The sequence below is a fragment of the Dendrobates tinctorius genome, unplaced genomic scaffold (assembly GCF_039654945.1).
Source record: "Dendrobates tinctorius isolate UK_male_01 unplaced genomic scaffold, ASM3965494v1 ptg000150l, whole genome shotgun sequence".
In the NCBI taxonomy this organism is placed as follows: Eukaryota; Metazoa; Chordata; class Amphibia; order Anura; family Dendrobatidae; genus Dendrobates; species Dendrobates tinctorius.
Genome location: NW_027361817.1, coordinates 8,826,736 through 8,854,333, shown reverse-complemented (window position 1 = coordinate 8,854,333; position 27,598 = coordinate 8,826,736). Strand labels below are relative to the sequence as shown.

General features: G+C 40.0%; 1 protein-coding gene across 1 annotated transcript in view; it reads left to right on the top strand.

Annotated features, from left to right (window-relative positions):
- TMEFF2 (transmembrane protein with EGF like and two follistatin like domains 2) overlaps nucleotides 1-27,598 on the top strand; it is a 1,040,676-nt gene that overhangs the window by 161,432 nt on the left and 851,646 nt on the right. Inside the window, exon 4 of the mRNA XM_073546700.1 lies at nucleotides 1,583-1,609. Within this exon, the coding sequence (XP_073402801.1) occupies nucleotides 1,583-1,609 (27 nt within the window). The remainder of the gene's footprint in view (nucleotides 1-1,582; nucleotides 1,610-27,598) is intronic.

The following is a 27,598-nucleotide window of genomic DNA, read 5'->3' as shown; positions in this document are numbered from 1 at the left end:
CAAGACACCACACACAGAAAGGTCTGTTAAAAAAGTGGCAATATAATAGAGGTCACATATACCAGTCAATATGGCCGTATGAGTACACAAAAGGTATAAAATAGCATGCAAAAATGTAATAACCACCAGAAAAAGGGGGGTAAAAAAGTGCAAGAAAGAAAAATAACTTATCAGTGGTCATATAAAGTGCCACAGTGCATATATTAGTGATCGAAAGTACACTACAGTACACACTACAGTAAGGTTGGTTTCTTTTTTGGCTTCATTACATTTATTTCAGTCCCATTTACCTTCTCTGGCAGTCTGGCTATTGTTAGCAGCGGTCTCATCAGGTATTTGATTATAATTTCTCTGTGGTTCATTTTTTGTAGGTCCGATTTTGGATCACTAATATATGCACTATGGCACTTTATATGACCACTGAAAAGTTGTTTTTCTTTCTTGCACTTTTTTACCCCCTTTTTCTGGTGGTTATTACATTTTTGCATGTTATTTTATACCTTTTATGTACTCATACGGCCATATTGACTGGTATATGTGATCTCTATTATATTGCCACTTTTTTACCAGACCTTTCTGTGTGTGGTGTCTAGGTGTTGCTGACTGCCTTATATCTTATATCATTAATTATTTAGGTATGATCTTGTTTTCATTTTTTATACTTGTACAATAAAATTAATATACTTTTATGAACTGCTTCTAGTCCATTTTGTTTTGGGTTTTGTATTGTTTTCTAGGGCGCTGTCTACAGGACCTGTGATGACAGTCAAGAGGGAGGGCTCTGTGCTGTCATGTGATGCTCCAACCCGCCTTCTTTATTACGTCACACAGGTCCTATAAAGGATCACTCAGGATCAGTACAGCCCAGCCTGTGCTTTCAGGTATGCAGCGATCCCTCCTGTGGCATCCTGCTCCTGCCACTTCCTTCTCCATCGGACACATGATTTCCCCAGCTGCTGCAGGAATCCGGCGCTGGGGAAACCAGGTGGGTCCGCTGTTTAAGTGAAGGAATAATCATGTACCGCTCCCCGCCCACTGCTCAGCACTGACAGGTTCGCGGGGAAGCAGCTAATGAATATTCCTTCACTTTAAGCATTGGGACCACATGGTTTCCTCAGTGGGGACATTTTCCTGCCTCCTGAGAGCGCGATCCCACTCCTCCGCTGTCCCCTCTCGACATGTTACATTCGGACCATAAGATGCACCCACACTTTCCTCCCAAATTTGGAGGAAAAAAAGTGTGCCTTATGGTCTGAAAAATATTTTATGTATTAACCTATTCAGACTATTGTTGTTTGTCTACGTTCATGGCTGGTTGTTTAATCATTGCCTCATCATAGCATGTCTCAGAGAGCAAGAAGGTTACGTTCAATTACAAAAATGAACATGATTCTTTTTATTAAGGGCTCTTTTCTCTGACAGTACCTGCATAACACAACTTTAACCTTGAACATATTGTTCTGGACAAAAAAGCAAAATAAAACACAACTAATTAGACAGGCATATCATTTTTTTCTGACAATTATATCATTGTTTCAATATAAATGTAATATTTTATCTGAATATCTGTTCTTTTTTTCAGAGGGAGGTTCAGGCTCTGGTGATGGAGGTAAGCGATCATGCTTTTAATTTCACATTATGGCACAGTTCTATATGATGTGTATTTGCAATGATTGCATTTTTAATACTGTTATATGAACACTTTATCAATGCAAACCTATTATGACTCTATTTTGTTTGGAGCCACATTTGTAATACGTTTATTATGTTTATGGCCATTATATGACTTGTAGCTTGCATTTTTATCATTTTTTTCTCCGTATTGACCATTTTCTCTTTAAATGCACTGCCCTTTCCTTACTTCAGCTTCTCCCTCCATTTCTTTTAGTAGGCTTTTATATGTCAGATATGTTGACTAGTGTTGGTCGAGTGTGCTCAGCACCGCTTGTTACTCAATCAAGCATCGGGGCGCTCGATCAATTAGCAAACAGTGGCGAGTATCACATGGTGCTAGAGTACTCAGATCCCTGTAAGGGCAGAGACACACCGGCGTATTTTTCGTCCGAGAATCGCATCGTAAAACGCGCACTGGCTGTAGCTCTTCTGACCTGAGCTTGACAGCTGCATAGTAATCCATCGCGCTGTCATGCTCAGGTCAGGAGAGATGCCGGCCAGTCTGTGCTATGCGATGTGATTATCGCATGAGAAATTCGGCAGTGTGACTCCAGCCTAAGTGAGTTATCTGCGCCATAGAGAGAATTTTTCCATCCTCCAGAAAAATGCTTGAGTTTGTCGTTGACTTCCATTATACTCTCTACTCAAGTCAAGCATGTCCGAATGTCTGATGTGCTTGATTCGAGTGTCGAGCGCTCGAGCATTTCACTGTTCGATCAACACTAATGTTGACAGATTTAAAGAGTGTGTTTCAGTCTAACATATTGATTGCCTACCCATGGTATAGGTTATCAATATTAGATTGGTGGCAGTCCAATATCCGGCACCCACACCGATCAGTTGATGTCCTCTCCAGCAGCAGCTAGACCTAAGGAATATATAGGGCAGAACATAGCAGCCCAATACATTGCTTAGTGGCCACTGATCAGTATGGCTCTTTATTTCCCACTCAAATGAATGGGATGATTAGGCTCGGCAGCAGCTACTAAGCAATTTTAACGACATTGTTTAATTCCAAACGCTTTGAGCAGTTTTTAGCTCTTTGGTGATTCTAGACATCAGGTCTCCATTGATTTCATATTAAAGGCCTATCCCATGGATATTCTATTTGATTTGAGAGTGAATGATCACTGCAGGAGACTGATAAGTGGAGAAAGAAGCATATTTATCTGATATATTTCAACATTTCTTGACTTATGATGAAAATTTGTACTTACTATTTAAGGCTCTCTAAGAGATGTAGGTGGCATCTGCTGTACCTAAATGTGACTGTGGTTTCATATAGAGAATATCAAATGTTTTTTTTTCTCTTGAATCCTGTACAAAGCCAAAGAAACAAAATCACAACATTCTCTATCCAATGATGAAGGTATTGAATGTACCCAATCTTTCTGTCTGACTTGGCTTATTTTGCTGTATTTTGCAACAGCAATGTCATCAGCACTTGATGTTCACACATAGATATAATACTTTGGAAAAATAAATGATTTATTAAGTTTAGGTGGCAGAAGTTTGAATAAAATAAAAATAATTAGCTCCCCCCCCCAAAAAAAAAGAAAAAAAACACAAAATCAAATGTAAAGTTTATTCTGTAGAGCAGAATGCAAAATTCTGTGTCTGATGTACTGTAGCTAAATAGAAATGAATCACTAAAATACTGGCTAATAACTCTTCTCAGGTTTTGTAAAGTGATCTTATATCTGCTGTTACACCATAAAGATCGAGTCTCTGCATAGTAAATATCTTTTGCCAATCACTGTAAATCTAATCCGATCGTGTCCTTTCCAAAATCTAATGACCCGGTGAAAGTCTCTTTCCTATATCAGGCTCTGCTGCTGAAGACCAGAGATTTCTATTGTAGAAGTGGGTCAGCAGCACTTCTAGATGTCAGTATCATGTAAGCAAAATGAGCTTTAAGTGCTTCGACGCTGATAGCCATTCTCACTCCTTGTCTGCAGCGCTCAGTATTATTTTTAGTTTTTAGTCCTGCACAGGAAGAACAGAATTAAGTGATTTGTAGGCTTCTCCTTCTTAATTTGCAATGCAGTGAGAATCGTGTAAATCAACCCTTCTGGGATTTTAATTATGTATGCAATTCTTGTGATTGCTTACATAAACTTGTGAAGAACTCTTACGTAAACTGTTTTTAAATGCATCTTTTTGTTGCTTTGAAAAGTGGTAGCAATATTTTAGACACGCTATTCGGAAACAAGGAGAGGAATGTTGCTGAGATTAATCTCTTGACCCCTGCTTAGAGTTTACATATTTTAAACTGCAGTTTTATTGGAATAGTATTTATATGAGGATGCAGTGAACAAGAGCGGGCACATCATTATTTGTATTAATAAGATTGACATTTGTGTCAATTGGAGCCTGATCCAAAGCCGTGTCTCAACTCATCAAAGGTTTATATTCAAAGGACTCTAGGCCTCTTGATAATACTTTGAAGGCAGGGAAGAAGTGCTACAGTAGCAAACAAACTTATGTAGTAGCTATTGACATAGAAAATGGGAAAGAACCTTATTTTGAATATCTTCACCCATTCCAGAAATTATAAATTGGAAATATCCATTCCGTGATCATCAGAATTGATGATTATATGACTCACTGACTGACCGTTCTAATCAGAAGCCATTAAAATTAATGGTACATGACTTAGAACGGTACTTCAGGGGATTATAGCCAGAACTGCATGAGTAGGTCATGCTCCTTAGCAGCTCTACTGCACATGGCCTTATTGTCTCAAATCTGCAATCTCAACATTCAAGTATCATGAAAAGAACCAAAAATAAGGAAAAGCACTGAAGAGATTGAAGTCTCAATATGGTTCCTCCAGCTGACTCGACAGAGAAGGACACTTTCCAGCAGTGCTCTCACAGCCTCTTTGTCAGACTCCTCTGCAGAAGATCATGTTTCGAAGATTTCTCACATCCAAAGGTTTTTTTATGACTTGTGAGTATATTTCTGACTCACTCCACACTGCCACCATTGTAGCAGCTTGTAAGTCCACAATCTATCTGCTAGCAAATGATATCTTTCCCTCAGACTTCATATCAGCCAGTCTCTGAAGACACTTGGAAAATGCTGCTTTCTGAACTAAGATCTTCATTGCAAAAAACATCTAAACTGCCTCCTTAATAATGTACATGCCATGTTGAAAATAAAACGATATAAAGTTTGGTGGATTATAATCAGTTATTTCTCCTAAAGGTTCCAGGAGGAAGAAGTTGTAGATCTGCAATTAACATATTTTGCGGATTATAAAACGCTCCGGATTATACAGTCATGGCCAAAAGTATTGACACACCTGCAATTCTGTCAGATAATACTCAGTTTCTTCCTGAAAATGATTGCAAACACAAATTCTTTGGTATTATTATCTTCATTTAATTTGTCTTAAATGAAAAAACACAAAAAGAATTGTCCTAAAGCCAAATTGGATATAATTCCACACCAAACATAAAAAAGAGGGTGGACAAAAGTATTGGCACTGTGCGAAAAATCATGTGATGCTTCTCTAATTTGTGTAATTAACAGCACCTGTAACTTACCTGTGGCACCTAACAGGTGTTGGCAATAACTAAATTACACTTGCAGCCAGTTGACATGGATTAAAGTTGACTCAACCTCTGTCCTGTGTCCTTGTGTGTACCACATTGAGCATGGAGAAAAGAAAGAAGACCAAAGAACTGTCTGAGGACTTGAGAAACCAAATTGTGAGGAAGCATGAGCAATCTCAAGGCTACAAGTCCATCTCCAAAGACCTGAATGTTCCTGTGTCTACCGTGCGCAGTGTCATCAAGAAGTTTAAAGCCCATGGCACTGTGGCTAACCTCCCTAGATGTGGACGGAAAAGAAAAATTGACAAGAGATTTCAACGCAAGATTGTGCGGATGTTGGATAAAGAACCTCCACTAACATCCAAACAAGTTCAAGCTGCCCTGCAGTCCGAGGGTACAACGGTGTCAACCCGTACTATCTGTCGGCATCTGAATGAAAAGGGACTGTATGGTAGGAGACCCAGGAAGACTCCACTTCTTACCCCGAGACATAAAAAAGCCAGGCTGGAGTTTGCCAAAACTTACCTGAAAAAGCCTAAAACATTTTGGAAGAATGTTCTTTGGTCAGATGAGACAAAAGTAGAGCTTTTAGGGCAAAAGCATCAACATAGAGTTTACAGGAGAAAAAAGAGGCATTCAAAGAAAAGTACACGGTCCCTACAGTCAAACATAGCGGAGGTTCCCTGATGTTTTGGGGTTGCTTTGCTGCCTCTGGCACTGGACTGCTTGACCGTGTGCATGGCATTATGAAGTCAGAAGACTACCAACAAATTTTGCAGCATAATTTAGGGCCCAGTGTGAGAAAGCTGGGTCTACCTCAGAGGTCATGGGTCTTCCAGCAGGACAATAACCAAAAACACACTTCAAAAAGCACTAGAAAATGGTTTGAGAGAAAGCACTGGAGACTTCTAAGGTGGCCAGCAATGAGTCCAGACCTGAATCCCATAGAACACCTGTGGAGAGATCTAAAAATGGCACTTTGGAGAAGGCACCCTTCAAATATCAGGGACCTGGAGTAGTTTGCCAAAGAAGAATGGTCTAAAATTCCAGCAGAGCATTGTAAGAAACTCATTGATGGTTACCGGAAGCGGTTGGTGGCAGTTATTTTGGCTAAAGGTTGTGCAACCAAGTATTAGGCTGAGGGTGCCAATACTTTTGTCCGGCCCATTTTTGGAGTTTTGTGTGAAATGATCAATGTTTTGCTTTTTGCTTCATTCTCTTTTGTGTTTTTTCATTTAAGACAAATTAAATGAAGATAATAATACCAAAGAATTTGTGTTTGCAATCATTTTCAGGAAGAAACTGAATATTATCTGACAGAATGTCAGGGGTGTCAATACTTTTGGCCATGACTGTAAGACGCACCTCAAATTTTGAGGAGATAGGATAAAAACTTTTTTTTTAATAAAATAGTGGTCCTTCTTATAATCCATGCATCTTATTGCTTGCCAGGGTCCCAGGGTCGCTTCTGGAGGAGGCAAGAGTGGAGCGTTGCTGCAGGCCGCAGGCTGGGATGAGAGTGTGTTCGGATGTGCGGCGCTGAGATCTCATCTCCCTAGATCTTGGTGCCGAGATCTTCATCTGCGCATGCGCCACCCCGGCAGCCATTTTCCCGGAGTCCACCACATAGGAAACCATGCAGCTGTGGGGGATCTGGCCTTTCACAAAATCACAGCAGAGCCCCTGCAGCAGCAGCGGAAACCCGCAGAACCGGTCACCCACAATGGTGCGCCAAACATCTGAACACCCCCTCATCTGTGGCCTGCAGGAACACTCCACTCCTTCCTCCTTCAGCCATAACCCTGGGACCCTTCTCCACCGCGACCGGTAAGAAAAATCTGCATTATAAGACGCACCCCCATTTTCCTCCCAATTTTGGAGGAAAAAAAAGTGTGTCTTATAACCCGAAAAATACAGTAATAGCTACAAATTTAGAAGACTGCTATTGCCCAAATAAAGTGAGATTCTGCAGGATCTCAGAATTTGTTAGTAACAAGCAGTAAACAGTCATTCTCATGCATATTTCTCTGGTAATCCTGCCTGAATCATCCCAATGTGACCTATTAATCAATAGTGCAAACCACATCTGCACAATTTTCCAGATAGATGCTATAAAGTTACCTTGTTCACAGATTTAGTCACTGCTACTATAGCATAAACCTGAGTATTTGCTGCAGCTGCAAAATTACTATGAGACAACGTCTAGAAGTAGGGATTTCCAGTCAAATTAGATTGTCTTTCAACATGGTTAGAATTTAGGTATTGCCTCCCACACTAAGCTTTATCAAGAAATTGAATCTCCACATGATATCATCTAGTGTATGCCACCCTCACCCTCCAGAAAATCACCTCCCTGTTTGGAAGATAAAGGTATGAGGATGTTGCCGGTCGTACCTCTTCCCTATCCTGAAGACTATTGCCGTGTGCATAAGTGTAATGTAAACAGTGTTATGCGTATTCTGCATTTAATGTGAATGTGTATAATCCCTATGTAATATGTTATGGCAATGTGTAGAATAGTGGGACAAATGTGGAAACCCCATGATAGTGTATAAAAATAAGTGTTTTATAGATAAAAGGAAGCAAGGATTACTAATAATATGCTGTAGCGATAGGAAATAGATAAGCAATAGTTAATGTTGGGTGTAGGCCCACAGATGGGAGGGGAATAGTGGTAATAAAAGGAGATGATCTTCCTGGTTGTGGAAGGTTTAAGCAAGTTCATCGTGGAATTCTAGTGCTGTGGTCTGCTAAGGCCAACTCGGGTCTATCACTTGGGGCAGTGGATTGCCATACAACTCCTCCATGTGGATCCATTTGTCGGGCTCAGGACCTCAAGACTGGTGCCTTGGTTATTGGGCACATCGCACCTGCAGGCGAAGATGTACACGGATTCCCAAAGGCAGAGGATGATGGAATCCGGGTGCACTTACCTTGGTAAAAACTGATTCCTAAATGTAGTAGAGACAGCAGGAAAAAGGACACACTGTTGGGAACGAGTGATAGGGCTGAAAATATGTCTGATACCTGAGGGAAAGACTGTAACCGGTTATGCCCTATCCCACATACTCTAATGACTGTGAATTGTTCAGTAAAAGTTTGACTGTTAAAAAGAACTTGTCCCCTGGATTGTGTGCTGTGGTTCTTGAAAATGAAAGCCTGGAGTCAACGGAGGCCTATGGCCCACAATTTAGTGTGATGCACCCCACAACTAACAGCACACGATTTTCTTGTAGGGTGCCAGAGCATGTAGGTTCTACAGCTAACCCACGGCTACCTGCTCGGGCACCTTACAAAGGAATGAACAGGCCCTCTGGGTTAAACATTTTTTCTCTGCTGGGAATTATGACTTTCTTGTTTTTCTAATTTTGCCTCTAAGGCGTTTTTTTTTATGCTCACACTACATCCAAATACAATTTCTATGCAGATGCCTTACAATCATAGAAGTTTAAGCTACAGATATATACAGCAGCAAAAATCACTTTCAATTTTTGTTTTCTCTTTTTTTCATAAATGCGAAAGTTGCATTTCTATTGGAGGAGACTGATAGTTGTAGGCTGGATCCTGGATCTTGTACTTCCCATAGCCGCCCTGTTATGGATCCTGTTGTACATTTCCATTCCCGCCCCCAAAAAATCTTCTGTTAACAACGTCATATAGTAGGGTACATGTCACTTTTAAATTGTTTGGAGCATCCACTCAATCTTATACAGGCCTTATCGACAGGCCTCCAAAATTTCTTATGTTACTAAAGTCATACAGTAGGCGAGATGTCAGTTTTAGATTGTTTGGAGCACGTCTTCTTTGTCATACAGGCCTCATCTGCACAGAATTTTTTTTCTCTGTGACTAACTCAATTCAGCATGCCATATTTCACCTTCTCATTTAGTGCCACTGAAATTCAGCTGTGCAGAGGTGGTGCAGAGTAAAATATCTAATTTTTAGTTGCTAACACTGTGCTCATACCACACTATGTGAGCAACATGACTGGGAAAAAGCGAGGTCTTGGTGGAAGGGGTATTAGGCTCTGTGTTTGAGGTCTAAACGGGGTAGGTGGTGAAACTAATGCCACTTTATTGGTGTCTGCCACTTAATTTTGGAAATGTGTACACTCTTGGTTGATTGTCCATTTGCTGGACTGCTGTAGTGGAAGATGCATAGGTCCCTATTATACTATTTCTACTCTCTTGAAATTGATACCACTTTGCTGGTGTCACCAGCTAATTTTTGGAAATGTGTGCACTCGCGGTTGGGTGTACATCTGCTGGGTTGGCTGTCGTGTTAGATTTGTCAGTCCCTATTATACTATTTCTACTGTGGTGAAATTGATATCACTTTGTTGTTGTCTGCCAGTACATTTTTGGAAATCTGTAGACTCCTGCTTGAGTCTCCTTCATGTGTGTTGCCTGTAGCAGTAGACCTCCAAGACCGGCAGTCCTCCAATTACATTGAGTCAACTACCCGTCTTACTATTCTTACATTTTTTTTAACAATAGTAATCAATGAAACTAATATTTGTGCCATCTGAATGTGGCTGAACATCAATTTCAATTTTTTTTTATAACTCATATAGCGCCAATAATTGGGGAACAATTTGAAAAAAATTTTCTGTTGAGTTAGGTTTTTGAGCTGATTTATACTAAAATTGGCATGCTGATTCCAAAAATGTAGTCAGTTTTTTTCTATCATGTCAAGTTTTTTCTCCTCAACTTACCTGCCTTGGAAGCACAATTGCACTGATTTCTGTAATAAGACTTGTTATCTGAGTACAATTCGACTCATACAGAGCTACGTGGCAACTTGTAGGAGTAGTCACAACTGAGACAGTGTGGTGAGAGGTGTGTACAGCTCCCAATACGTCATAATAATCAATATCTTTACACAAAAAATGTATCATAGTAGGAATAAATAGGATTTGTGATAGCTTTTCTCTTTACATTGGGCGCTTAGTTGTAGTTTATATATCTTTTATGATTTTTTTCTTTGTTAGTTTTCAAAGCTTGTAACTTTCCATCTCAGTGTTTTATTTACTTATGTACATATTTCCTTTGTTTCAGATCATGTCTGCTCCTTCTTCCTCTAATGCCTAAACAACCCTGACTCCTTCTGCTATATTTGTAGTGTTTTCACCATTCCAGTTCAAAGGGCAAACATCAGTGCATTTGTCAAACAAGCATATTTTGCATATTTTAAAGTAAAACTCGGTGATCAAGATAAGCCATGGGCCCCTCACATAGTGTGCAAGCAGTGTGTCGAGAGTTTACGGATGTGGACCAAAGGAAAACATGAAAAGTTGGCATTTGGTATCCCCATGGTGTGGAGAGAGCAAAAAAGTCATTCCACAGACTGTTACTTCTGTTTAGTGAAAACATCAGGATTTAACAGGAAAAATAAAAGTAAAATAGAATATCCAAATCTACCGTCAGCTATCAGACCAATGCCTCATTCAGCTGAAATTCCAGTGCCAGTTTTCGAACAGCTACCGTCTCTAGAAGTTCTGAGTGATGTTGACGAACACAGTGACAGCAATGATGCAGAATTTGAAAGTCACAAGGATTCAGTTCGTAAGGGATTTGATCAGCACGAGTTAAATGATTTAGCACGTGAATTGGGCTTATCAAAAAAAGCTTCAGAATTACTAACATCAAGGCTGAATGAGAAACAGTCACTTGAACAAGGAGCGAAGGTATCATACTTTCGTACTAGAGAAAGTACATTTTTGCAGTACTTTCGGTGTGACAGCGGTTTTGTGTTTTGCCATAATATTCCTGGTTTACTACAATAATTAGGGCTTTCAATGTACAATCCAAATGAATGGCGACTGTTTATTGATAGCTCAAAGCAGAGTCTTAAGTGTGTCCTTCTACACAATGGCAATTTATTTGGTGCAGTCCCTATTGGTCATTCTGTCTCTCTTCGTGAAGAACATGGAGATGTAAAGAGAGTTATTGAGTTATTGAAATATGACACACACAATTCGATCATCTGTGTTGACCTTAAAATGGTTTGCTTCCTTCTTGGTCAGCAACGTGGGTCCACAAAGTATCCCTGCTTTCTCTGTATGTGGGATAGCAGAGCTCGAGAAAATCATTGGGTTGAGTCGAATTGGCCTCCAAGATCTGGTCTTAAACCTGGAGATCCTAACATTCTACATCAGCCACTTGTTGACAGGAAGAATATTCTATTCCCACCTCTGCACATAAAACTAGGTCTCATGAAGCAATTTGTAAAAGCATTGCCAACTGACGGCGACTGTTTTAAGTACATCATGTTGGCACTTCCTGGACTGTCCATTGAAAAAATCAAGGCTGGTGTGTTTGATGGTCCACAAATTCGACAGCTCATCAAAGATGAACATTTCACCGGGACTATGTCAGATCTTGAGAAGAATGCTTGGTTATCATTCAAAGACGTCGTCAAGAACTTTCTTGGAAATACACGTGCAAGTAATTACAAAGAAATTGTTCAGAAACTACTGGAGAGATACAAAGCGCTTGGTTGCAACATGAGTATTAAACTACATTTTCTGCATTGCCATCTTGCCAACTTTCTGGAAAATCTTGGTGCTGTTAGCGATGAGCAAGGTGAACGATTTCACCAAGATTTGAAGGTTATGTACATCCCAGGGTAGATGGGATGTACATATGATGGCTGACTATTGCTGGAGCATCAAACGTGATTGTCCTCAAGTTAAACACTCCAGAAAAAGCTATAAATGTACATTTTTACCTTAAATACTTGCATATATATATATATACTGTATATATATATATATATATATATATATATCCTTTGTAAAAAACATGATAGTGTTAAAAAACATATTTGTCATGCCTATTTCTTATATATTTCATTTTTTGTTCATATTTGTACTATTTAAAAAAAAAAAAAACTTTTTAGGTACAGTAGTTTACATATTTTTGAGAAGACAAAAATCCTATAGTTCAAAAACTTGACGTGATAGAGAAAAACTGAGATCATTTCTGGATTCAGCATCCAAAAATTAATTAAGAACAGTTGTCTGACCTAACTCCTAAAAAATTGCGTTCCCTAATTCATCATTCGCTTTACCATTTACCGACATTACTGCCACTGTCACCATTGTGAATCACAATTTACATTTATTATCTGTATGTCTTTGGAGTGTGGGTAGAAAAATAAGCATTGAGAGGAAACCCTTGTATACACAGTTAGAACATACAAACGCTTTGCAGATGCTGTCCTTGGTGGAGTTGGAGCACAAGACTCCAGCGCTGCTAGGCTGCTAATGTTTTTGCATTGATGACTCAACGTTTCTGTGGTTGGAAGCCTATCACTGTGATACAAACTGTTTGCGTCACTGCTGTCAGCTAAAACCACTGTCAAGATTGTCTTCAAGCATATTTTGATACTGCAAAGTGGGCACGTCCCTTTTTCAGGTGGGGAGGCAACTGGCAAAATGTACTTTTGTATCATGGATTAAACACACTGGCACCCAGAAATCAGCACTATTTCAAATCATAATTATATGGGTAACAATCATGTTGAAGATAGTGCTGCAAGAAGGCGCACATGGGTCAGTCTGTCCAACTTCACAGTGTGTTGGTGGCAGGATAACACTCAAACTTTCTTCCTCCATCCCCTTGTGGCAACCATGGACAACAGAGAGGGAATCATTATCCTCTTCAACTCCTAGCTGGAGCACATCCATCACCTTTTCCTTCTCATCCTTTTCATGGTCCTTCTACATTTGTTCCTCCTGTGGCAAACGTCTGTGAGACGACAGACCTGAAATTAGAAATATTGTTAACCCTAAAGGCATCTTCCTCTGCTTCCTTTTCTTCCCCTGGGACCACTACCACCACCTCCTCACCCAGACTATTTAAAGTGTGGTACAGCATTTAGATGACAGTAATAATGATGCTAATGATGGCATCATCACCGCTAACCATCTTAGCAGCTATTTCAAAAACATGCAGATGATTGCAGAGGTCCTTCATCTGTGTCCGCTATGCAAGTGTGAGTTGCACCACGTCCATACTGTGATGTGCTAGGCTATGCAAAATGTCATACTGCACCAGGTCCCGGCTCTACTGCCATAGTCGCAGCAACATGTGCAAAGTTGAATTCCATGATGTGGTCACTTCGCATTTCAATCGGTTAACCTGTATTCCTAAATATCTCTATACCAACTAAAGTGGAATGGTAAAAGTGAACATACAACGATGGTGTTTTCTACAGCAGCGCAATCATTCTGGAACAGTGTTGTAGGAATTGCTGTACCATCAGGTTGAGAATGCGAGCTATGCAAGGCACATGGCTAAAGTTGGCCTGGCGTAGGGCCGCCCCCATGTTTGCACCGTTATCGCACATGACCTTCCCTGGCTCCAGGTTGAGTTTAGGCAGCCATTGCTCAACCTCGACATGGATAGCTGAAAATTCCTGCAGCTTTGAAGCATTTGAGGGGTGTGGTTTTCAAAATGCTATCCATAAAGTCCATTTATATCTGAATAGATCCGTAAACAAACAGGTTTTGTAAATTTCTTGAAAAAAATGAAAAATTGCTACTAAACTTTTAACTCTTCTAACAGCCTAACAAAATAAAGAGACATATGAAAAAATATGCAGATGTAAAGTAGACATGTTGGAAGTATTATTTCTTAATTATTTTGCACAGCGTGACTGACTGGTTTATGTATATCAAGATTAAAATTTTAAAAATTATGCCAAAATTCACATATTTTAACAAATAAACGCAAAACTTATCAACATAAATTTACCATAAACACAAAATACAGTTTATCTAAAAAAAAACAATCATAGAATCACTGGGATACTTTGATGTGTTCCAGAGTTATTGCCACATCTAGTGACACTGGTCAGATTTAAAAAGTTTGGCCTTGTCATTATGGTTAAAATTGGCAGGGTCCCTATGGGGTAAAAAGATCTTGGAATAAAATACAGTATGTTCACAATTGAATGTGTTAAAAAAAGTTCCTTTTCTGTCTATGACCATGCTGTAACTTGATATGATCATACTACAGCTCCTGGGCAGGGGAGGAAGTAAAATAGTGTACAGACATTACATCACGGGATCACTTACTCTTTGTGTGAGGTAAAACATGTTAAAAAACAAGGAGAAAACGATGTACCTAACAGAAATAATCAACTGTGATCTAATACACTCCTATACTCGTGTCCTCCCTGCCCAGGTGCTGTGGTAAATCATAGAATCATAGAATGTTAGAGTTGGAAGGGACCGCAAGGGTCATCGTGTCCAACTCCCTGCTCAATGCAGGATTCACTAAACCATCTCAGATAGATGTCTGTCCAGCCTCTGTTTGAAGACTTCCATTGAAGAACTCACCACCTCTCGTGGCAGCCTGTTCCACTTATTGATCACCCTCACTGGTAAAAAGTTTTTCTAATATCTAATCTGTATTTCATCCCTTTCAGTTTCATTCCATTACTTCTCATGTTTCCATGAGCAAATGAGAATAATGATGATACCTCTTTGCTGTGACATCCCTTCAGATATTTGTAGACAGCTATTAAGTCTCCTCTTAGCCTTCTTTTTTGCAAGCTAAACATTCCCAGATCCCTTAACCGTTCCTCGTAGGACATACTTCTCAGTCCGCTTACCATCCTGGTAGCTCTTCTCTGAACTTGCTCCAGTTTTTTCAATGTCATTTTTAATATGTGGTGCCGAGAACTGTGCAAAGTATTCCAGATGAAGTCTGACCAAAGAGGAGTAGAAGGGAAGAATTACTTCACGTGGTATAATCAGACCATGTCCCTGTACGGGCAGACACAGCCATTACACAGTACACAGCAGTGGTACATTTATAAGATTCTCAACACAGGAACATTTTTTAACACATCCAATTGTGGATTTTAATTCCAAGATCTATACATTAAAATGTACTTTATTTATGAGAAAACCCCTTTAAGGGAAGACTATTAATCACCTACATTGGACTACATGTACAATTAGACAGATTCCCTTTAACAAAATAATATGTCCCTCCCTCGACTCTTCTGTAAATTAATCAACTTGGTGATTTATTTCACATAACACTGAGGTAATTATTTATATGTCTGGAAAATGCGATTAAAAAAGACTGCATTTTTTCAACCCATTTAAGACATACTACCATATAGATGTGGTTCTCACAGACAACTTTTTATGTAAGTGTAAGGCTGGGGTCACACTGCGTTATGGCAGTCCATTAAATGGACTGCGTTACACCGCGGTACAACACGGTGTAACACATTCCGTCAACGCTGCCATAGACCTCCATTATGTGGCGCATCGCGACGCATGCCGTAAAGCGGCACGCATTCGCTACGTGCCCTCATTCACTGATGGAGCCTCGGACATTGGCTGCAGCGCCTGAGGCTCCGTCACTGCTAGCACTGATGAATCATCAGCGCTAGCGGTATAGCATAACGCATATCGCGTTATGCTATAGCGTTAGTGCAGCCCGTCAACGCTATGCACTGAATTGCTGTGTTAACGCTATGTGATACTGGCCTAAGATCCCATTGTCTGACATTGGTGATGTCACATAGACAGTGTAGCTGCTAGAGCTCAGTGAATATGAAGGAGGTATTCTGTATCCATGGGCAGGACAGCTGAGGTTTTTGACTGACTGCCATGCTGTTGATGTGATGTCAACCCCACAGCCAATGCCAGACGAAGCAGCAGTGGCGGAGCCTTGCCAGTGTGTGAAAGGTGAACATATCACGGTTATTTTTTTACAAACTGCATCCTCGGCAGTATATTGCTTAAAAGAGGACAATCTCTTTAAGTTATTTAAGTTAGATAAGTTGTTTGCATTTATTAAATCTCATTAAATTATTGACTTATTACCTACTTTAATTTTATAAAGGTGTTACACCACATCATAAATACTCAACTGCAGTTTTTTGTAATATCAATAGCAAATCGTGAAAATTATATGACTATTTCAGTCATGTTATTTTACTTATGTTAACGTAAGAATATTATTTTAATGCTCTGTCTTGGGTAAAATTTACAGACTAGTATCAAAGGAAACTGTCATATAGGTGCATATGGCTTAAAGCCCTCTAAACTACAGGCCTTCGACCAGAAAAGGAAGCAGAGTCATTGTTGTATTGGGTTACGGTTTGTACTATAATTTATACTAGTAAACAGTCCAGTCATTGACTGCATATTATGGAGAAATGATGGCATGTGTCTTGCTAAATAATAGTATGTTAATTAACTTAAAGTGCCATCTTTTTTCATTAGCGGTTGACCAGTAACTTAATTAGATCTGGTGATACGCCTGTATACGCCTGTGCTTTTTGTTCAAATGTTAAATGCAGGCAACAGCTGTCAGTTGTGTAGTGAATTTCCACTCCACTTTATTACAAAATTGATTGATAGGTCAGTCGTCAAAAGAAACAGCACAAAACACAAAGCAAGTTCAAGGCTTCTTAGCAGTTCTTAAGTTGTCCCTTTAAAATCTTGCAAAATAGACCGAAAACCTCCCCGCACAATCTTATTTTTCCATTCTAGCAAATTATAATTAAAATAACTGGAAGCTGTAACGATGAATGATTTCAACTGCATACTGAAAATCTCCAGCGTTAATGGTACTGAGAGGATTACATGAAACCAAAATAGAACAAATTTCCCTTAGTACGATGACAAGGGCTAGCTTGCCATCAGTTCTTGTATTAAGCTTTTGATTCTGCTTTATTCATTCCTAATATCATAAAATCTATGACTCACAAGTACTTTTCTCTTGGTTTATGAAGGAAAAACGCTAAGAGAAAATGTTCTGTTATTTTCCCGAAGATAGAATAGAAGATGGAAGCATAGCTTTTACATAAAAAGAAATTATGATAAAGATCAAATTTCAATGTGGAGGTTTAAATAAGACTGGGCGCCAAAAATCTTATAAAGATATAATTTTACATAAATGCTTCAATTTCTTGCAAAGGAGAAAAACAATATTGTAAAATACCAGAATGATTCCTAGGTGCAGACAGAAAATGAAGGAACCACTTTTGAGCAACATTAACTTCAAATGTCCAGTTTCGTCATAGCATTTTATGATTTTAGCCCTGTTTTCCTTGTTCAACTAGGATATAATAGTAACAAGGGAGTTCTTCCTTATGCTAATAGAAAGAGAAAAGGTATCTCTTATAGGATACTGTACAGAAAGCCTTGAGTAATGATATCTTGTCCCAGATGGCATCACCTTAGACCCTTTAAGACTGGGTTTCAATGGATAGCAGGAGTATGAGGCATCTAATTAATGTAGAGGCACACAACAATTAATGAATTACACACATTCTATGCACCTCTCCATAATTATTACTTCAATCATTTGTCATATGTAATGCCAATAGTGTTGGCATAACTTTTTAAAAATGTGTTAGGTGGCCTTTGCCACCCCTCATCTCACTTCAAAGCCACCCATTTTGGAGGATTTGCTTAGGAGTGGTGTAAAAACTTTAAAAGTGGCAAAATTGTTTACATCTTTTCAAACTGCTTTATGCCAAAAACATGGTGAAAATACCTTGTAAATGACTTTAACCCCTATTCATCAAAATGTTCTATCATCTTATAAAGCTGTTAAAAAGCTAGAACTTTGCAAACTGTTTCATTTCTACGAATACATGTTCATCTCCATGATAACTACTGTATATACTCGTGTATAAGCTGACCCGAGTATAAGCCGACCTCCCTAATTTTGCCACAAAAACTGGGGAAACTTATTGACTCGCGTATAAGCCTAGGGTGGAAAATGCAGCAGCTACTGGTAAATTTCAAAAATAAAAATAGATACCAATAAAAGTAAAATTAATTGAGACATCAGTAGGTTAAATGTATTTGAATATCCATATTGAATCAGGAGCCCCATATATTGCTCCATACAAAATACACCCCATATAATGCTGCACAAAGGTTAATAATGTCCCCATAAGATGCTCCATAGAATAATATGCCCCATATGCTGCTCCATAAAGATTATGGCCCCATAAGATGTTCCAAAGATTATGCTCCATATGCTGCTCCATAAAGGTTATGGCCCCATAAGATGCTCCATAGATTATGCCCCATATGCTGCCCCATAAGATGCTCCATAGAATAGGCCCCATAAGATGCTCCATACTGTAGATTATGCCCCCATATGCTGCCCCATAAGATGCTTCATAGATTACACTCCATATGCTGCCCCATAAGATGCTCCGTAGATTAAGCCCCCATATGCTGCCCCATAAGATGCTCCATATATTATGCCCCCATATGCTGCCCCCATAAGATGCTCCATATATTATGCTTCCATAAGATGCTCCATATATTATTCCCCCATATGCTGCTGCTGCAACAACAACAAGAAAAAAAGACATACTCACCTCTCCTTCACTGGGGGACAGATGCTGGTGTCACCGCTGGCTCAGGAACCGGCACCTGAGATATTCACCTGTCCCCTTTCCATCGTGTCACTGTGCCATCTGCTGCCTGAATGTCACTGACAGAGGACGTGGCAGACAGTGGTGAGCAGCATTGGACCGGGGACAGGTGAATATCAGTTATGCTTACCCCCTCTTGGAGCGGTCTCTGCAGCCCCGCTTCTCCCACGGCCTCCCTTCCTTCCTTCAGCGGTCACATGGTTCCGCTCATTAAAGTGATGAATATGCGCATATTCATGTATTTAATGAGCGGTACCACGTGACCGCTGAAGGAAGGAGCCTGAGACCATGGGATAAGCAGGATAGATTGTACCGCTCATTGAAGTCATGAATATGGGCATATTCATGTATTTAATGAGCGGTACCATGTGACCACTGAAGGAAGGAGCCTGAGACCATGGGATAAGTGGGGGGGCTGCAGAGACGCGTCAGGGTGGGTAAGTATGATCTGACACCCCCGCGTCCCCTCCCCACCGACCCCCTGGCGTAAATGACTCGCATATAAGCCGAGAGGGGGACTTTCAGCCCAAAAAAATGGGCTGAAAATCTCGGCTTATACGCGAGTATATTCGGTAATAATGTTTGAGAATTTAGCAAAAGAGGGGCAGCAGGATGACAATATGACTGCAGGATCAGACAACTTAGAATTAGGAGTCTGTTACCATGGAAGGACATAAGTTTATCTTTATGTGGAAGCATTTACTGAGTTATCAAGACATATTGACATTTGTATAGTAACTTTGTAAGGCGCTTGTGAATGGGAGGCAGCTAGCTACCAATTATATGACTGCTAATGGCTTTTGTGTGGGAAAAGTACATGGTAATGTCACTGCTCACTGATTGAGAAGGGTGATTATGTTCAGTATGCCGTTTAGTAACTGGATGGATATGTGTCAATAAATAGACCAATATTAAGCAATTAGATACAATTATTCTTATAATTAGTTTCATTAGACAGAAATCTATTATATCTCTGAGGAAATCTATTGGACTAGTTTCTCTAATCATTATTTCTATAGCCGTTAAAAATTAAATGTATGAATGCAAATGGCAAATTTGGAATCTATTTGATATGATCACAGTAATTTGCATCGCTGCAAATGTGTGTGTGTGACTTATACATGAATGTTCCAACATCAGTACGTTCTTCTGATTGTGGCCAAATCTGTGTTTTGCAGCAGACATCCAAAGACTGAGGGTTGTAAGTAACATTTACTTTCTTGCAGTGTCACAGTATGTAGAAACTGAAATATAGTCCCTAAAAAACACCACTGTCTGTCTGATTTTATGTTAGACTACCAATCTAGTCATTTCAAATGAGAAGAACCCTTTAATATATTTTGTCTTAAAACCCCTAGAGATCAGGGAGAATGATACAGCTGAATAGCACTTTATTTCCTCAAATGAATGTCTTTACCTTTCTAGTCTTGTGACCTTCATAGGAAAAACCGTGGGGAATTAGATGAAGATAAATGAGAAATGAGATGTCATGCATGTAGACCTTGAAGTTATTTGTTGGATATACTTAGTTTTACTTTATTAATTTATTGAATTTTTGCCATATTTTGTCTGCTGATTAATTATTATCCTTTATTTTTTAATAAAAATAATTTTTAAAAAATGTCATAAACTTCTTTTAAGCTTAAAACTTCAAAGTTTTGAACTTTGGTTTTCTCATATGGCAGTTCAGTGACAATACTGTCTCACCACAGAATTTCCAAAATCAGCTGAATTTTTTAAGGGTTGGTGTTACATAGTCATATAAAAAATCATTCAGAGCTTCATCCAGATAAGTGTCAAGTATAGCGTGGCACTACCACAAGGTGCACAAGTAGGTTACCCAGACCCAAGTGAATAATAAAAAAGTAACTTGGCACTCAACTGAATTGTCCTTTTTAGGTGAAGTTTTTATTTATGTGCAGTCCTACAAAAAGATGTTTCGGCCTACTCTTGGCCTTCGTCAGTCCGACTGCTGTCTATATGAAGTATGAACAAACGTATGTTCTCGAGCAAAATAATTTTTTGTAAGTTCCTGCTTCCAAATATGGTGTAGGCATATAGCAGGCTTCCAGCTACCCTTAAGGCGTGCTGTGCTGGTAATTCAATTAGATACAATATATTCCATAAGGAAATGAGGAGAGGTTCCCGCTGGATTGCTGAAGCAATTTGCATGTGGAAGATGTCTGAACTGAGACCGGTGAGAAAATATACCTGTAAAAAATGTCTGTACTGAGACCGGTAGCAGAAGGCCCGTATGGGGCATATAATAGTAGCTTGCAGGTGAGACCGGCAGCCTAAGGCTAATATGGGGCTTATAGAAGTAGGTTGCAAGTGTGCAGGGCTGAACGCGGTATCCGCCACCGTTTGGAAGCCTCCTGCTACCGGTCTCAGTACAGACATTTTCTACAGGTATATTTTCACACCGGTCTCAGTACAGACATCTTCCACAGGCAAATTGCTTCAGCAATCCAGCGGGAACCTCTCCTCATTTCCTTATGGAATATATTGTATCTAATTGAATTACCAGCACAGCACGACTTAAGGGTAGTTGGAAGCCTGCTATATGCCTACACCATATTTGGAAGCAGGAACTTACAAAAAATTATTTTGCTCGTGGACATACGATTGTTCATACCATATAGACAGCAGTCGGGCTGACAAAGGCCAAGTGTAGGCCGAAACGTCTTTTTGTAGGACTGCACATAAATGAAAACTTCACCTAAAAGGAACAATTCAGTTGAGTGCCAAGTTACTTTATTATCATCCAGATAAGTGGGAAATTTTTCTCACTTGTCTTCTGTGTGCAATCCATTTTTTTACAGCTGAAGCTATTAATCATTTACAAGACCATTTACAGAACTGCAATGTATCCATGCAAATCGGATGCTGAACTGAGGCTCCGTATGGCATCTGGTGTTTCTTTTACGCACCCATAGAGTTGAACGGGTGAGGTTGAATGGGTGAGGCCTAGATTTGGTCAGTGAATTAAATCGATCATCTGCACTGCTGCATTGAATAAAATTGTTTCAAGTGATGTCCATTTTTTCCACGGATAGCGCTCGGATCAAAAATATGTTCATCTGAACAAACCGCTAGAGGGAGCAAATTTCATATTAGAGCTTGTTTTGGTCTGATTACTGTCTGTGGAAAAAACGGATGGCACTTGAACCAATTTTATTCATGACATGAGATGAGTCACCCTTTCAAGTCACATGCCATATGGAGCCACCATACAGCATCCGATTTTTAGAGATAAGTTGCAATTCTGTAATATAGGAAACTGTAAATGGTCCTATAAATGATTAATAGCTGCTGCAAAAAAAATAGATTGTATATGACAGCACACGGACAATTGAGAAAAAAGTCGTCCTAGTTTTCTGGATGAATCTCTGAACAATTCTTTATACATATGTGTGAACCTACTGTCATGATCTCGGTGCGGGTTTGACTCGCACATGTGGGGTTAATGTCTGGAACCAGTGCTGATGACTGGCACTTCTGAGGTTAAAGGGTATGATTCCAGTGCAGACTTACCTGCACACCTGGGGCTCATTATTGTGGCCTCTCCCTGGTTCTGGGAAGGCTTCTTATGGCCTCAGGAAGCTCCTATCCCTGTCAGTTATACTTTCGCCCTTGGCAGAGTGTGTTGACCCCTGAGTGTGTTTGTGCTGTGTTCTTGTTTGCCTGATAAGTTGGTGTACGACTCGGCCTGTTCTTTGGATACTGCTTGTTGGATTCTGCTTGGTACTTTCTATGTCTGTTTGGCTTTGACCACTGCCTGTCCCTGACTATCCGTTCTGTCTCATCCCTGGTACGTTACTGTTATCTCTGTGTATGACCCGGTTTGTCTGACTTTGAGTATTCCTGTATAGTATTTTGCCTATCTCTGGCAGCAGGACGCTAAGCCCCGCCCCTTGCAGTCACATGACCGTAGGTCCTTCACTGCTCACTGACTTCAGCTTCTCCAGGTCCTGTTTGCCTGAACTATCCGGCCGTGTCTGACCCCGGGCCCCTCTGCAGTGTGGGTGAGTTCTTGCTCAGCGGTGACTGCACGCCGACCCTAACAGGACCGTGACACCTACCTTTATCAAAACTATAAGGGTTTTTCAAGCAAGGAAACAGTCCAAATACTCTAATATGTGGAGCTATGAGCCACAAAAAGGAGGAACCTCACTCCAGGGGACCTAGCACCCTAATTATTTGTTTGAGCAGTCAGAGCTTCCTTCAGTAATAAGTGTAATTAGAAGCTACTGTACTTTTAAAGAAATACTAATATGAGCAGTGCTACTTTTCGTCTGTCTTCCTGAGCCCATTGACATAAACTGGGGGGCAGCAAGCATGCGTTCACCATGCCAATCCATTCAATTTCTGTCATAAGAAAGAACAAGCTTACGCTCATGGTTCCTGTTCTAGCGATCACTGACTATCCCAGCAATAGGTCTCAGAGTTATTGGACATTTATTTATCTGTGGATAAGTGATGTCAATTCTTTGAAAACCCCTTTAAATTTAGCTTATCTTTGGTTTGTTGCCGCCATTTTGGTGTGCTGTTGGTAAATATGACTTGCTATGGCATACTGTTTCCTAGAATAGTTTTATTATTTACATTTTCAGTAGAAAAGTTCTTTCATGTTCTGGTGCCTTTTTTGCATACTATTACACCTACCCTTGCACCATAAGGTACACGGCCTAAATCATTTAGTTTGGGTACGTGTCTATTAATTCCATCAATAGAGAACTGCATGAGATTGAACTCAGTAATGTAACTAGAAATTACAAGTGCCATATGGGTAGACTACTGTAAGCTAATACAAAGCCAAGTAATATTAGTCATATTTGTCAGAATAAGTGCCCACAGCTTACCATTTGACTCACACACATTATCTCTTCTTGTTATTATCCCCTTTACGACCTGTGACATATATTTATGTCATAAGTCGCTTCCCCTTCTGTGATGCAGTCTCTGGCGCTGAGCCCATATCTTTGCAGGCACATGACAGCTAATCTGGTCACTTTCCTGTTTCCCTAACAGACGAGGGTGAAATCGCGATCCACCCATGGCTGTTAATATGTTAAATTCAACCGTCAATCTCTGACAGTGGCATTTAACATGCCTGCGCCAGAAGCACATCAATAACTTTGCCCATCGGTGCCCCTAGTTACATGATCATGAGGTGCCGATGGGTTGGTATGACAACTGGGGGTCCGCAGAAGACCCCGGTGCTTGTCATTGCCAATGTGCTTTGAGCGCCACTTCGTGGCTGGCATTCATAGCAGATGATAATTTCTGCTACACATAGCAGGGCTAAAACCCTGCTATATATACTGTAGCACAAGCGATCAGACAATCGCAGCTTCAAGTATTCTAAGGAGACTACTGAAGCAAGTGAAAATAAAAAAATGTTTTTAGAAATATTTAAAAATTAAAAAAAGTAAAAGTTCAAATCACCCCCCTTTTGTATAATTAAAAGTAAAACAATAAAAAAGTAAAAAATACACATATTTGGTATCGTTGATTTCAGAAACGCTCGATCAATCAACTTTTTAAAAAAATAATTCATCCGACTGGTAAACGGTGTAATGAGAAAAAAGCAAAACACCAGAATTACGCTTTTTAGGTTGCCAATAAAATGCAATAACGGGCGATCAAAACATCGTATGTACCCCAAAATGGCATCAAAATGTCAGCTCGGAGCGCAAACAAGAGACCCTCACCCAGCCACAGATACAAAAAATTGGAGACATTTTGAGTTTCAGAAAATGGCATTAGTTATTAATTTTTTTTTTACAAATTTTGGATTTTTTCACAACGTAAATAAAAAATAACCTAAACATGTTTGGTATCTACAAACCAGTAATAACCTGCAGAATTATAATGGCAGGTCAGTTGTAGAATTTAGTGAACCTGGTAAATAAAAAATCCCCAAAACAATGATGGAATTGCACTTTTTATTTTACACTAAATGGTGAAACAAATAGTGTCGTTCAAAAGTACAACTCGTCCCACAAAAACACTTGTAACGCATTGACAAAATTGTTCATTTAAATACTACAATACACATTACAAAGATTTACTTTACTTTAGAAAATTGAATTAGCCTAAAGCCCCGTTACACATAGCGATATCGCTAGCAATATCGCTGTAACTTCACCGATTTTGTGACGTAGCAGCGATATTGCTAGCGATATCGCTACATGTGATACTTACCTCCGACCGCTCCCCCGCTGCTCATCGCTGGTCACGCGAGAACGTCCTGGACCATTTCTCGTCGGGCGCATCCTGCTGGGCTTCCTGTGGCGCTGACGAGCGACGTGTGGACGCAGGCGGGAAGATGTCCGGATCACTGCGTCTGACAGGTAAGTAGCGACCCCCGACCCCTGCAATGTCGCTGGTGAGATCTGCCTGTGTGGCAGCTCACTAGCGACCACTTAGCAATGCACCAGCGATCCATATCGTCGTCGGGATCGCTGGTGCATCGCTAAGTGTAACGGTACCCAAAGGGTGCAGTCCGACAGACGTATAACACAGACGACGATCGCATAGCAGTGCATGGACTGACTGCCCGAACATGGCAGCTGCATAGAAATACATACTTTATTTTGAAAACTTCCTGTTACTTATCTTTCCTAAGACTTCATTTATAAAGTCATGTACAGGTTACATGCCATTTTATTGCCTTTACACTATGGAAAAGCACAAAAGCATTTTTTATCTGTGGAATTTCTTCATCACATTCACGTCTGTGGGTAAAATCCGCAAGTAAAACGCATATTTAGTGCAAGAAAAATTGACATATTACAGATTTCAAAATCTCACCACATTTACGTTTCATCAAACTAAAAAAAAAAAACTGTGGGTATGAAATTTCTATAAATCACATACACCAACTGCTCACTTGGTAAACAGCCTAAAATTTAAAGGGCCCCAGACAGATGATTGTCAGATGAGGTAAGGATCTGGCATGTCTACCATCAGATTGCTGATCCTTTTCTTCTTCATTTGGTCCCCACTCCGTAGCCCATCTTTGTAGATGTTCCTTTTCTCAAGTCTTCTGCAGCACTTCCTGGCACATTGCCTTTAAAAATAAAAGGTATATTGCGTCTCCTGAATTAAAATAGCTGCCCATGCTGTGCCATAAATAAATAATTGTTAACTGTGGTCTCTGCCCAAAAAGGTGACATCCATCCACACTGTCTCTCTTAAGATACAAGGTCTTCTCTCCTATAAACTATTGCCTCCACACCGTCCCCTCTTAGATTTTATAATTCCACACTGTCATTCCTTATGAACAATAACTGTCAAACCATCCTACCTTAAATTAAATCTGTCACCCATATTTAGTGATATCATGTAAAGATATCACTAAATTGTTCGTCCCATAAGGATTCTATTCTGGCTTTTGACTCCCCCCGACCCTGCACCTTTGAGGCATAAATACCTTTTTTAGCTTGTTGGGGATGCATACAAATTGTCACGGTCCGGTGGGCGTGGTTTAGTAGTCTTCTCCCCCCCACCTCCTCGGCTTGCTTCATGTAATCTCCGTCTGTGAATACCACAGACGTTGTTGGTTTCCGTGCTTGCGCAATGTAAAGGCCCCCGGCGCCTGCACAGCATGCTTTGCCCAACTGTGGGCGAAGCATAAAATCGCTATTGCGCAAGCGCCGGTATTTTCCAGCACGGTCTATGCCCCGGAAGTCTTCACATGCAGGACACACTTCCGGGGCATAGACTGCGCTGGAAAATACCGGCGCTTGCGCTTGTAACCCTGTTCCCTATTTACTTGTCAGCAGTGTCGTTCTGCTGATTCCTGCCTGGGAAAATATTTTAATTACAAGCTTTTGTATGGCTTTGCCTATAATAGTCACATGGGAAAGACTTCATCACAGGTCCCTCACCTCTATCATTTATATTCCTCCGTCGGGGCAGGGAGCTGATCGGTACTCCTCTTCCCAGGCACCCCCCCCAATAAGATGGCGGTTTTCCTCCCCAGTTCAGCAGAGGTAAGAAGAAGAGCAAAAATTAAAAAAAAATATTCCTTCCTCCCCGCAACCTGCCGCCCTAGGCACCCACCCTCGGGTGCCTAGTGGAAGATATGGCCTTTTTAGTCTGCAAAAGAGAAGACAGAATCATTAATTAACTATTTTCTCCCATGGTCCTCAACTGTGTCTGACAGCCAGAGACCTGATCTGGTCCTGCTAGGTTACAGAAGCAAGAGCTTTAATCATGCTCCATAGATGCATAATGGTTAAAACCCAGGAGCAAGTATTGCAAATTTATGGCACTTGGTGGTTTGGGGATTAAATCTATAGTAAAAAATGCAAATATCTAGATACAAAGAATTTTGATTTTTGGCATTTTTGTAGCATTTAAGGGCAAGTGATATTTTTATTATAACGCAGCATGCTATTAGTATAGCATTTTTATTCTGAAGTTTTTTTACATGCATTTTTAACCCCTTAACGACCAGAGGTATTTTTGGTCTTGTATTTTCATTTTTTGCTCCCCTTTTTTCCAGAGGCATAACTTTTTTATTTTTTGGTCAAAATGACCATATGAGGGCTTGATTTTTGCAGGATGAGTTGTACTTTTGAACGACACCATTAGTTTTATTATGTTATGTAATCAAAGACAGGAAAAATATTCCAAGTGCGGTGAACTTGCAAAAAAAAGTGCAATCCCACAGTGATTTTTTTTTTTTTTTTTACCATGTTCAGTAAATGATAAAACTGACCTGGCATTATGATTCTACAGGTCATTATGAGTTCAGAGGCACCAAACATGCCTAGGTTCTTTTTTATTTAAGTGGCAAAAAAAAAATCCAAAGTTTGTAAAAAAAAAAGGCGCCATTTTACGATATCTGGAGCGTCTCCACTTTTTGTGATCTCGGGTTGGTTGAGGGCTTATTTTTTGCTTGCTGAGCTGGTGTTTTTAAT